General features: G+C 34.3%; 1 protein-coding gene across 1 annotated transcript in view; it reads right to left on the reverse strand.

The window, feature by feature from the left end:
- The window catches only part of mib1 (E3 ubiquitin-protein ligase mind bomb 1), an 88,814-nt gene that overhangs the window by 67,710 nt on the left and 6,522 nt on the right, over positions 1-14,582 (reverse strand). The window contains 1 exon segment of the mRNA XM_011507858.1: positions 12,725-12,876. Within this exon segment, the coding sequence (XP_011506160.1) occupies positions 12,725-12,876 (152 nt within the window).

Consider the following 14,582-nt stretch of genomic DNA (forward strand, 5'->3'; position numbering starts at 1 on the left):
TTTCCCTTCTCGAGATTTTTATTTATTACGCGCAGACGTGTGTGAGATATTGATGCCCGCAAATCTTATATTCTTCATGCCGTCTACATCGTTTTTTGCAAGTCTACAGAAACGTAGACGAATATTGTTGTGTGCGAAAACAGAACATCGAGCGGTAACGCATTTATTGTAGGGCGCGTTCACGAAATCCTTGAATATTTGATACAAGATTAATGAAATAACATACTACACACTAACATGTATGATCCAAATCCGCAAAACGTATTTCATTTCTATAACTTCTTTATCGAATAAATTAATGAAATAATAAATACGCCTTCCTTTTCATAATAAATCTATAAAATTGTTGTCTAGATAAAAGTCGAATTGATATTAACGTATAAGTAATTTTAAATCGAGTATCCAGCCATTTTATCGAATAATATCGAGATTAATTGAGCTTGGAAATAATTAGAAATTACTTGCGCTAAAGGGATGAATAGTTTATTCAGAGATGTGTTAATTCCCGGATCTCGGATTAACGATTTCGCAAAATTTAGAACTTTACGATAAGTTGGTAATGTATTCATTGTCAATTCTATACAACGTGGCATTGAAATATTATTATAAATCGGCCTCCATGTTTTTTTCTCTCATGCCGCATACATATAATACCATATCAATCCTATTTTCCTTTATTTTCTGCAAAAATCATTTTAAATTCCAAGTTTCTTCGAGCTGCTGAGAAACTGTACATGTCGTGAAGTTTCTTTCTACAAGAACTAATGTACGACCCTAAAATATACGTGGGCTTATTTTGCATGCGTGCGTAAAAGTACGGCGATGTTATGAGGCAGTGAGAGTGAGAGAGAGAGAGAGAGAGAGAGAGAGAGAGAGAGAGAGAGAGTGAGAGAATGGGAGAGGGGGTTGTTGAAAGCGTTAGTAACTTTTATCGGACATGGCTCCTGCAGAAAGGAGCTATCACTAAGCAATTCAGTCAGCGAAACACGAGTCTTTTTTTTCGCTTCCTTTCGTTTTTTTTTTCTTTCCTTCTTTCGTTCTTTCATTTTTTCTTTCTAGCTGCCTCTTTCAGTCCCGCAGTGCAGACTGCGACTTACTCATCGAAATAAGTGAGAGAAAATAGGAAGGAGGAAAGCAGAGGGAAACGTAACGGGCCTTTCAAGCGGAAGAAAAAAGTCGCGGGCTACGGGCCTTCGTTACGCTTTGGGCGCCATCCAACGATCCTTTTCTTTCAAGTGCACTTCAGTCGCTTCAGCAAAGCGAGACCCTTTTCCGTTCTACTCTTCAATCTTGCTTCGATATTTCTTGCCTTCAAAGTGTATATGCATATCGCTACGTAGGCCTTCGGCATATTCTCGCTCTCAACTAACACAATTGCTCAAGGAGGAATACGCGAAAGGATTGCGGCGTACTTTATTCGAATTTAGATAGTGCGGCGGAAACTGTGTCATACGCTACTCAAGTTCCGCCCTTGGTCACGCAAATTCATATATGAAAAGGCTGACAGAGAGATAGAGTGAGAGTGAGAGTGAGAGAGAGAGAGAGAGAGAGAGAGAGAGAGAGAGAATGAAAAATGAAAAAGAAGCTTACGTAAAGAACTCATGACTTCTTGCCGTTAGCCTATCAGCGGATATGATTGCCCGTTGCAAAGATTAACCAAGATTAGAAATAGTTGCGCGCAAGCCTAAAATTAAATTCCATTAACTTGCAATTTATTGCCATTAAAGCATTATTAACTTTCATAAAAATTAGATTCCATGTCATAGTGCTGGCAGCGATGGACATTTCATTTCAGGAATTGTAATAAAGGCATTAAGTGCTGTTTCCCGGACAATTTATTTCCAATTTTACATTCATTCGGCGTCACTGTCCACTTAAAACGAAACCCTAACTACATCTTGGAAACACAATCAAATATTAAGGATTTTCCGTGGAAAGCGGCCATTAAGCACGAGTCGTGCTCTACCTTTTCCATTTTCTTTTCCTTTTCTCTGCCCCCACCCCCACCCCCACCCCCATCCCCATCCCCACCCCAACCAGACACACCCTAGCCCCCGTCCGCACGTCCCTCCACCCGCTACCCGCTCCCGCCAAGCGCAAAGCGGAAATAAAATACATTTTGAGGGAGAAGCGCGTGAGACATGGCTGAGGTAGAAAGCGAACGGCCAAAGAAGAATGTCGAGGAAGTGGCTACCGCGTAACAAAGGGAGGCTTTAAAATCTACCCTGCGATGTAAATGTATGTAGATTGGCCCAGTGTTCTCGCCGAATGGCTCGCTAGCCCCAAGTACCCGAGCACACTCACGCACGCCCGGGTGTCTGCCTCTGTGTTTGCGCGCGCGCGTACATACGCGCATGGATGTGCAAAAGCGACCGAGTCCTGGGCACGCAATTCTCCCCCCCCTTCCACATCGTCCAGGCCCCGGCATCACTCGCTGCCTCGTATAATCAGCCGCTCTCGTAATTGCCCCTCTTCCAGACCATCCCTACCCATACTCTACCCGATGAGGCAGCCTATGGACAGTGTCCCGCCATCGCCGTTACTCCTGATTTATACTCGTTGGCTATCCTCTTGACTCTCGATACTTGGGCATTGATGCGCACATAATGATAGCGAAGAAAGGCGAGAATACAGAAGGATACGATTGAAGATTAACATGACGGACGGAGAAAGACGGAATAATACAAGAGAATGGTAGCACGTACGGCGGTGATGAGAGGGGGGATTGGTGGTGGGGGATGGGGTGGAAGATGTGTAATATTAATTAGAGGGTCGATAATAAAATGGTTTATAATTACGATTTATCTAATGCGGACGAGTAAGTGCACTTTTAACTAATCTATGCATAATGCTACGAGGGGTGGCGTACTAACCAAGTCCTACGTAACGGCCGAACCGACGCAAAAAGGCGTCTCGTACAAAGACCATGACGAATGCCGTCGACTCATCTGTTAGGAAAATATATTGGTTTTGGAATAATCCTACCTATTATGACGTCCCGGCAATGCACTCAACGGGAGTAGAGCAAGAAATTGCCAAGCCCGAAATTATTTGATTAGTCATGAAGCTTTGGCGTTCATCCCCGCATCTTCTATCAATAACAAAAAAAAAATCGACAAAGGCAATAATAATACGCTTAGTGAGTCGATATAATTAATAAACATATCGTCAAGTTATTTATGAGTCAGGCTATTATTTATTGCGCAAATTTCACAATAAAATTAGTCAGCCGTAATCTAAGTGGCCAAATTTCAAGTAAAGTGCCAACAAAGTTTCTCAGCTCTTGAATATGTTACTTACAACTCGGGGAGGGTGAGGGGAATTTTGAAAAAGAATGTGATAAAAGAAAGCGAGAGACTGTCTTTCCACACAAGCACAAACTTGCCTCGAAGCTTTGCATCATAAATGTACGTTTCATATAAAATACACGATTCTTTAGAAAAAAAAGTTTTTCCCTCTTTTATAGATTTTGTTTACGTTTCACGCTAAATAATACGTGGACGTGCTCCCGAGACAAACAGCCTTGACGCGAGCTTATTTTTCTATTCACATCCTCGTGCGTTTGCAGCCTCCCCGCCAAGTCCACGCAGCCCACTCCAAGAGCTCACCTCGCGATACGAGCCCCGGGAATAAAACGAGGCGCATCAGGTTGGCAAATGACGGAGAAACTTCCGCGACATCCTATCGGGACACGATGACGCCGCCACTAACGGGGCCACCGCGGGAGACACCCGGCAATATCCGCATCCTCCCGAAGCACAACAAACAGCGTGGCCCTCCTCTTCGGGACGATCGACCGGTCCGCTTCCATTATCAGTAACCCGACTATCGAATACTTCGAACTGATCGCGTGCATCTTTAATTAGAGCTAATTTCAGGAATTTACAATGGCTCGGCCCCCCTTCCCTTACCTTTAAAAGCTTGAAAAATTCCAAGCATTGACGCTACAATCGTTTAGAAAACGCTTAAGTAGCGCAAGGAGGACTTATCGGACAAGATGGGAGCGTGTGATTAAAAAGAAAGCCAGCCGAGCTCGAAAATATTTTCTTGTTTTTCAAATTCATAGCGGGTATTTGTAATTTAGAGTTCAATTGCCCTACTTAAAGTACCAGCATACCACTGTCCATATATACAATTGCTCTTTCGACATTTATACAGCTTATTTATTGCTAGCTAGGATGTTCCAAAGTTTACTTTGACAACAATGGGACCATTTTCCGGTATTTGTCAGACTACATCCATGGCTTCTAAAAGTGGAATATCTAACAGAATTTTCAGTGCAATCGGCTTTTCTGCCGAAATTAAAGTCGGATTATATAAAGAAGATATAATAGTTATTAACGAAAAATTCCTAATCTCCGATATTATAACTCGTGGGAGAAGATTTTATGAAAAAATTTTGTGAAATTTATGTTTTGTATGAAAGAGCCGATAATAAGAGCAGGAAATAATAATTCATTTAGAAACGTAAAATTTCCAAATTAATATCTAATTTTTCAATGTACGCTTATAAATTATTAGTAATGTTAATGTCAATTAACATTGCTTATTGGTACTTATATTATTTACAGCAAATTGCTATTTGTTTGTAGTGGTTCCATATAATAACTTATCATACCAGTAGATTGATTATAGACACAAATTTGATCGATATTCATTCCAACACAATAATTACTTAACTATCATAATTAATTAAGATAAGTTAATTAATTTAGTTTGATAGTTTAATAATAGTGGTTCCATTATTTTATAAGTTACTGTAATTAAAAAGAAAAAAGAAAGAAAAAATAGCGTTATGTAAATGTGATAATCTTATAACTTGCAATCAACAAATAAAATTTAACTCTATATGAAATAATAAACACTCTCTTATAGTTAATATAAAAACTTTTTAAATATCATTGTACTTCTAACATTACTAAGCTATCAAAATAATTAAAGAAATTGTTAATTCAATGACTTCTTATCGTAAAATGGCAATACATTAGCATAAATTAATGTACATATCTATATATATTGTTTGTACTTTCGTCATACAATTTGATTCGAGGATATCGTAGAACTAATCGTTTATATTAAAAATATATAAAAATTCAATAAAATTGAAATTCAATAACTAGCAAATTAATAAATAATAAATTAATAAAAAATAACAAATTTATTGTTTACAATACATCAGTATACTTATGGATATAGATGATTTTATAAAAATATAAATAATAAAAAATGGAAAATATAAAAAACTTTACATCTCATGCTAAAGACTTTCGACTGGGAAATGTCATCGACTGGGGCGCACTTTTCCGTGTCTCGATGCAAATGTAATAAGCATCTACGTAAATATAAGTAGGCAAGGCAATGATCAGCTAACGACAAATTATCTTATTATTCTACTACCGTCTACGCTCGGCCCCACGTCCACCGAAAATCAAACGACCAATAAAATTTCTATACTTTACCTGTCTGAATTTTTCCGCAATTTCTCGCGAACTTTACGTGAATATAAAAATTAGTTTTTATTCGGTACGCACATTCAAGTAGACTATTTAAAGTAAAAATAAATAGAATGAAGTAATATAATCTTTAAATTAGTTAAAATTATAGATATACACTACTTACTAATTGTACGCATACACGCATACACGCACACAAGCTGATTAATTCCAATCAAACTTAAACACTTGAAATATCTACTTGAAAATTAAATGAGCTTTGAATCAATTAAGATTTAATTTCCTACAATACTTTAGATGAAGTGTATAACTTAGTTAAGGAGTGGTCGTGGGTGAAAGTGAGAACAATGTCTTTGAGTAAAACAGCATAACTATTCGATGCTGCACACACTCTTAATATGCAAGCAAAGACATCGCCGATATTGACGACACGTTGACGACAACGATGACGACGACGCTGACGATGACGCTGACGATAATGCTGACCGCGACTGTGACCACGACGCTGACGACGAAAACGTCGAAAATGAGGATGACGACGACGACGATGATGACGAGGACCGCTGCTGTCGCAGCTCGTATCAAATGAGAAAGAAGACAGCGAAGCATCTCAAGAGCGAATAAGGAATAAGAGAAATCCTCTTAACGATCGAAAATAACCAAAGCCATTTGCTATACAGCGACGGGAAATCGTGATTTCGGTGAGCTTGGGCAGCCGTGCGTGCATCAGCCCACGGGAAACTCGTAATCCCGTCGAATGCGATGGCATCTGTGAATTTTACGATACCTAAATGCTCTCGACTCCTTCGCTCGGAAGTAATGGTATTCGATGGACATTTCTTATTCGACGTATATCGTGTCTCGTGTAACGCCTTCGAGCTCAGCCTCCCCATCCCCTTCATCCCACTTTGCATTCGCCCCCTCGCCATCCCCTACATTGTTTTCTTCTCCTTCTTCTTCTTATTCTTCTTCTTCTTCTTCTTCTTCTTCTTCTTCTCCTCATGTTTTTCTTTCCTCCTTTGCGGCATGACTACGATCTCGCGGTAGTATATATCGCGCGATATGCTCGACCGGAGGATTGAAGGAGGAGAGACGAGCCGCCACTGTCACGGGAATGGAAGGATGGGAGTTTGGCGCAATATCCAAAAGTGGTTTTCATCGTTCGAAATCCTCTTCTCCCGCACGGCCCTAAACTCTTTTCCTATCGGTTGTGCGTTTGACACGCTATGTGGACTATTGCAACTCTCTTATAGCTCTGCCCGTCACTTCCCTCCTCTCGTTGAAAATTTCGCTTTATCTTTGCCTTACTCAAGAAGCACCATAACGCTCTCATTTGTCACGTATGTACGGCAAAAAGGATTTATACGGTGAAATATACGACAGTAAGGCAAAGTTGTAAATAACATGTTACCTTGAACTTTCGTGTTTTTCAACACTATTTCTTTTTCTTACGTCAAAGCTGTCGAGAGGATTCACGGAAGCTCCATTCGATCACAATTTTATCATTCCGGTAAAATAATTGAATAAAGTAATTATTTTATAGTAATTTCATATATAAAAAACATTAAATCGAAAATGTAAGGACAATAATTTACGACTGAAATATCCATATCATGTCGTAATAAAAGGTTATCCTAATTGTAAATATATGAAGAAAAAAAAGCTCAGTAAAGTTTAATGAAGTATATAATAAATATTACAGACATTGTTTAATTACTAAAACTAAAAGTATTATCATATTCTACTATGATATTAAATAAATAATTCAAAAGAAGAAAATATATGTATTTATATAAATTTTAAGACACATTTAAAAGAAAATTTTTTTTTCTCGCAGTACTTTTCAAAAAGGAAAATATTTTAACAACACCAGAGTTTTAATATTTTGACATAATGTAATGAAAAGACAAAGCTCTCAAAAAAGGAAATTTTCTCTTATTTCAGAAATAATTTTTTGATGAATATAAGCAAATTAACTAAAAAAATAATATAGTATTCATAATAAATATTTACCCTACTATCGTAAAAGGTAAAATTAAGCGATTTTACAAAAAAAATTAAGAATATAACCGATATTCAAATTGTAAGTATTGAATTTTTCACGATTTCGTAGTTTTTTTTAGTGCAAAATGCAGCAAAAAAAAAAAAAAAAAAGAAAAAACGTTAAAAAGTTTATTCCACCTTTGACGATATCTATCCATATGTAGATAAAGTGTAACAATATTCCAAATAGTGTGGTCTAAAAGTTCTTTTCCAAATCATATTTCCACATAAAAAGTTCATTTGAGAAAAATGCAGTCCAAATTTTCATATAAATCTCGTTTCAACATATTATTACATTAGGAAACTAATAGAATTTGATCGTTAAAATTTATAAAGATCTTTTTAAAAATATATATTGCAGAAAACGTGAAAAGTCTTCATTAATCAAAACGATAATGATTTGAAAAATTAAATTTTATTTTAATGCAATTTATTTCGGTATCCTTAGTAAAATTCGAGATAATACTACACATTAAAAGTCTATCGAATATCGAATGCATAATTAATTAATTTTAAAATTGTACAGACGAAATTATACGTATTATGAAATTATTCATAATGTATTGTATTACGAAATAATTTATATCAAGGAATAATGTACATAAATTCTAAACTTTACCTCGAGAAAAGTAAATTAGTAAACTTTACTGTAATATATTTTGATAATAATGCTTATAGTATATAGTATATAATGCTTATATTATAGTATTTAAATATTATTCTAACGCGAATATTTACCATATATCACAAGCCTCATGAAAAATAATAAGAAAATAACATTTTGATCTATTTGTCCTAATTAAGAGCATCTGCCATAATATTAAAATAAGCTATAAGATAATTTTATAAATTTAAAATATTCTTAATAAATATTACTAAGTTCAATACTCGCTACAACAACACGAGGTACTCAAATTTCATGACTAATCAGATTTTTCACGATATTTTTATGGAAGTATATAAATATAAATTTCCAATAAGACTGCAAGAATGTAAGAAAATAGTTATATTATAAACTAAAGAAAAATTACAAATTCATAGTATCGTATATAAAAAATCTTTCAGAAATATAAATCTTTACACATCTTCATACATTTATAAAATGTAAAATTAATATAATTCATTTAAAATCCAGATTATACAATCCAAATTAAATTAACTTATTTCTTCCTTTACATAAGTACAGCATTAAATTTTAAAATAATTTTCAACAAATTTTATCGCTTAATTTTATTCAATTATTTATTTTTATTATGTAATATATACTTAATATAATTATTTTTCATTAAGAAGAAAATCTTCTCTCAACTCAAATCAAATTAAAAAACTATAATATATATATAAAAAAATAAGTCTTATTGTATCATTTAGTCTATTCTTTTTTTTCCTTTTTTTCTTTCTAACTATTAGAAATGCTTTTATGAAATGTATGAATTAAAAAATAAGACACAAGTTATTGATTTTTTCGTTAAGTAAGTAAAAAAATAATTGAATTTTAAAATATCTACTCGAAATATAATACTAATAAATGAAATATATTCAAATTTTTATTAATCGCAGTATACAAAAATATATTTTTCTATTACAAATAGAGATTTAATTTTAATTAACGAATATATATATTAAAATTCACATTTAGTATGAATTTATTTGCATTGATGTTTAGTATGTAATAAATAGGATTGATGTCTAAAAATAAACATGAGTCGTAAGTATAAAAGAATATCTTCAGAAAAAATCATCTACGCTATTTAAATTTTTAACACTCCTATAATTCTAATAAAATCTCTACTAGTATTGTCTTTATATAATTTTAGCAGGATTAAAATAATACGATGATCTTCTAATTTGAAATTCAGAAGCAGTAAACGTACTGATGGGACTACTTGAAGATAAAGCACACTTCATAGTTCTGGTATTATAATTAAGTAGGATAGTTAACTATTTTGCACAGTAAATATTCGAAATATTTCTATTAAACTATTTAAGTACTTGACAAATACCTAGATATACGATATACAGAATAATTAAAACAAGTATAGGAGGTAATTTTGTGTTTATAGACAAACTAACTAATTTGTTGAAACTAGTGTCTCAACTAATATAATGAAAAAGAAGAAAAAACCGAAATTCTAGTTCTTTTTAATTTTTTTCTTATGTGTAAAATATACACAAGTATTAAGTAACGTGTCTTGTTATATCATTGAATCGATAACCTTCGATCCAATAAACACAGCTTGAGTTATTTTATTATTATTTACGATTACTACTATCATTAATTTTTCGAATAATTCAAATATTACGGCTATTTTAAATTGAACGACATACTAATAATACAACACAAAACGAATAAAAATTTGTCTCGTTCGTAATTTAACACATATTTGTCAGTGGAAAGCATTTTTGGAGATAGAACCTTAACGTTCTTACTAAGATGTGATAATATATATATATATATATATATATATATATATATACATGCATATACATACGTATACACACAAATACGTATACTTTATCAAGGAAGAAGTTATCTACCAAAAGACGGCACTTTTTCATCAGCAAGAGGCATTCACGAAGAATCTTTATTTGGAATCTTAGACAGCTGAAAAATCTTATATTTGATCTTAAAAGATATTTTTACTACTTTATCTAACGATGCTATTGTTTATTACGGCGAAAGACAGCATAGAGAAGTAGTGGGAGTAGTAGTAATAATGATAGTAGTAAAAGTAGTAGCAGTAGTAATAGTAGTTTTCGTAGTAGTGGTAGTAGGAGTGGTAGTGGTAGTAGTACCACCACGGTAGTAGTAGTAGAGCAGTAGTAGTAGTAGTAATGGTTGTGGTAGTGGTGGTGGTAGTAGTAGTAGCAGAGCAGTAGCAGTAGCAGTAGTAGCAGTAGTAGCAGTAGTAGTCATAGTAGTGGTGGTTGTAGTAGTAGTATCATTAATCTCCAAGATTATTATCGGGCAAATAAAAATGTAACATCGAAGTCGATATTTTAAGCGATTATCGGATCACGCCCAATCCTCTAGTAAAACGGAACGAAAAAATCGGGCCCGCATTACGCTATTTCATCGAATAACTTTCACGTGTGACAAGCGAGCGTCGCCCTCCGGCCTGAAACGCGTCGATAACGAAACAAGCGCAATACAAAAGCTCTTCTATTTTTCAGCCAACGAACTTTACGAGCTCCTCGCCGTGACTCCGCGCGCTCGTCCCGAAGCACAGTTCCTCAAATCGTCAAAAGAATTTATAGTTTCGTCTTTTGTCTGCAGCGCGTCTTGCCAATATTTCAGGCGCGTCCTCGCTTTCTGAACTCGCTCCAAGGCGCCGGGCTTTAAGGGAGTCTCTCTTCGAGGTGGAGGGCCCGAGAAACGCGGCTCACGGCATCCGCCCCGCTACGTGTCACGAATCTCCCCCTCCCCCGCCCCTGTCCGAGTCCCAGATGCAGGACATGCTCGGCGAAATTTTAATCGTGCCTGGCATGCGCTACGTGTCCCTGCCCTTGCTCGGCTGCACCCCACGACGGCCCCGGATAAGCCGAGCGAAATTGGAAGCGTGGACAAAACGGTGACTGGCGTTTCTTTTCAATCGCTGAACTGACGCTCCCAATGGCCTCGGTACTTTTATTATGAGCTAGTATTGATTTAATGGAAATAGGCTTAGAATTGCAGCTCTCCACTCACTCGCGCTGCATCTGATTTCATTTAGTGAGATATTGCTAGGAAGTGCGGAGCACTTTCTTTATTGAGAGAGTGGCTGGATACGGCAAGGCACGAAAACTTACCGCACAAGGAAAACTGGCCGTTTCTTGTCAACTCCACTGTTTCGAGCAACCGTTAAGACTGAAAAATAAGCTATGTTCGTCGGTCGAATCTACGAAGACAATAATGCCAGCGGGTGCGATTCAATTTTTACAGGCATACGGTGAAATAAAATAAACTTTCAATTATATCTCCCCTTACGTATAATCAATAATTTTCATTTAAATTACATTTAAAAATTACATTAAAAAAGTATTTTCAATCTGATATATATATATATATATATATATATATATATTCATTATAGTTTGACATTAGACTTCGTTAAGGTTTATCTTTAACTTAAAGAAAGTTTCCCGTTTTGCCGCTAGTGCATATTTACGATATGCTAAAATACTGAAATGCTTCTTCTTGAAAATAAGCTTATACATGTGCACATAAATTATATAAAAATTTAGAATGGCGATGCAAAGTTTGCGTTTTATCACATCTATACGTGAAAATTGCATTAATCAAGTCTTTTGTATACGCATACGTGTTTAGAATGCAATGCACATTCAGACTAATTCTCTAATTCTCTAATTCTAAATCTCGTAGACTCGTTTGTCTTACGAATTTTTTATTTTGTAGCAGAATAAAAATCTAATCTTTCCATCGTTACATTGTATCTCCGTTCTGCGCTATGATATTGTTATTATTATTATTATTATTATTATTATTATTATTATTATTATTACATGTAACTCCGCGAAGCCGCATCTATATATAAAAAATGCGTATTCAAAAAACAGCCATAAACTTACAATTTATCCCAACTTAAAAAAGCCAATGAAAGTTTATTTTCCAACTTACGCTTCAATTGGAAGTGTAAATGCTAAACTTATCTGTATGACAATGAAAGCATTTTAATGTCAATAGCCGTACTACCGATGCGACATTTTTACTATGCATAAACGACTTCCTCCTGAAAATTTTTCGAATTCGTTCTCCGCCGACTCCTGGGACATTTAAAGAGAGCAAGCAATCCTCGGCGTAAAGTCAGTTTTATATTCGAATATGAAAAGAAGCCAATTGCGCGATTATACATCGTACACAATTAGCTTGTCGCGATACGTGAAAAACTTTGTAATTACCAAGTCTACGTATTATTCGCATAAAAATATACTATAATAGACAATCGTTAATTATGCCGCATAAAAAACAATAACACACTTAGGAGCAAAGTCCCGAAACTTTTTAACAAAAGTTGTCGATACGCCGTTGCAATTATGCGAACGAGGCTTTCTAGATAAAATTCATATTTAAACGCGAACGAAGAATGAAATGAAAAATAAATTGCACAATTTCAACTTTCCCATTATCCAATTAATATTTCCTCCATAAATTAGTAAAGGATTTACCATAATCCATATTTTAGAAGGACCATATTAAACCACAATATTAAAGGTATATATTGACTTACCTCGGATTTCCGCGAAGGGCAGCATGATGCAGAGCATTGAAACCATTGTTGTTGGTGAGAGTGATATCAGCTGCGTGGTCCAACAACAGAGCCAACATGTCATCGCGTTTCTTGGAAATGGCATCGTGGAGTGGTGTATCACCTTCAGAATCCTATAACAAATATATAGAAGATATCACTATTCAGTCACAGAATTTTATCAGCATTATCAGCATTTTAACAGAAAGGGAGCGAATTATAGTAATACGATAAATTACTCCCGCATTTCTGTCGATTCCGGATCTTTTTCAAAAATCATTAGCCTTCTATTTCGGTAAAAATTCATTATAATTGAATATTTTCTATTATGAATATTATTTTACGACAATGAAGTATATATAAATTGTAAAAAATACTTAAGCGGTTTAATTGAATTGAATAATTATTAATTACAAAATATTTTTATTATTATGGCAATGTATTGGCGATAAAACAAAAATTACAAATAAATATCTAAGAGCAGAACATAATATTCTCTAGAAGCTAGACAGTAAAGGCCAACGTTTTGGATCACAATTGATAAATTATTTTTAAAAATATCATAAATATGTACATTTTGTAACAAAAAGAAAAGAATGATATAGATTAATGTATGATCCGTGTATGTCGATAAACTACTATAATTAATATAATCATAATGTTTCATTGTATAAATTTTTAATATTTTGATACAAATCGATTAACATAATTTGCAAAGAAATATTAAAATATATGCCGAGAACTTTATTTGAAAAACAAGATAATGTTGATCTAAAGTAACGAGTACTGAAATCTGCATTTATCGATAAATTATCCGAAATAAACTTAATAATTAATGCTTCGCTCGTTGCGAAGAATCATTAATGATCATAATGACGATGAAAATAATTATAATAATAGAATTTTAATATTTAAAATAATGATGCAAATGGCTTCCATCTAATGGCATCACAAATTTCTACTGCAATATTTACACATATTATATTATAAAGTTTATATATATTATGTTTTTTAATGCACAACGTCAATTCAATAATCTTTTTTGATTAAATAAGTGCATTTATAAATAAACAATGATTCAATTGACATAAAATGTAAATAAAATTTTTCTTTTAATATATTATAAGCTACAATGTTAGAAACTACATACACGTAAAAGTACTTCATTATACGTAATATTAGAAGAATTGGATGTATACACATCAAAAATAATGTAAAATATTCTTTTAATTGATAGAGAGACGAAAAAAAGTATAAGAATGTACACAATTGGAATTTATTATTAATTGTAAAGTAATATTTATTTTATATCACAATCGTTTTCAGTTCTGGCTTAACTCCTAGTGAAATAAGAAAATTTGTAAAGAACGCGTATAGGAAAGCTTACTCGCTATCATTAAATATTTGTATTTTTTTTTTTTTTTTTTTTTTTTTATAACACATCGATGAAACATTGCAAGTTTGGCCTCTTTCATTAAAAATATAGCGATAAAATGGACTGATTCGCCTTGTCCGCGCTTACGTATTCATATGTGTGTGCGTGTGTGCGTGTGTGTGTGTGCGCGCGCGTGCGCGTATGTGTGTACATATTATGGAAGGATAAAGTTGGGAACATTTAGGTTGCTGCACACGGTTCCGAATCGACGCGATACTTGCACTCTCAAGGATTTTCCCAGGCAAAAGCCTTATTCCCGGACTAGTTAAGAAGTAGGGCTTACCGAGCTTACATCTATCGAGTCTAGACTCTAGTGCTGCCACGTTGGAAACCTAGCTCCAGTCATCCCCCACGACCATCCTACAACACTGTTATCTCCCTTTCCCCCTGCCTTTCTCGCTCACT

The sequence above is a fragment of the Ceratosolen solmsi genome, unplaced genomic scaffold (assembly GCF_000503995.2).
Source record: "Ceratosolen solmsi marchali unplaced genomic scaffold, CerSol_1.0 scaffold1, whole genome shotgun sequence".
Classification (NCBI taxonomy): Eukaryota; Metazoa; Arthropoda; class Insecta; order Hymenoptera; family Agaonidae; genus Ceratosolen; species Ceratosolen solmsi.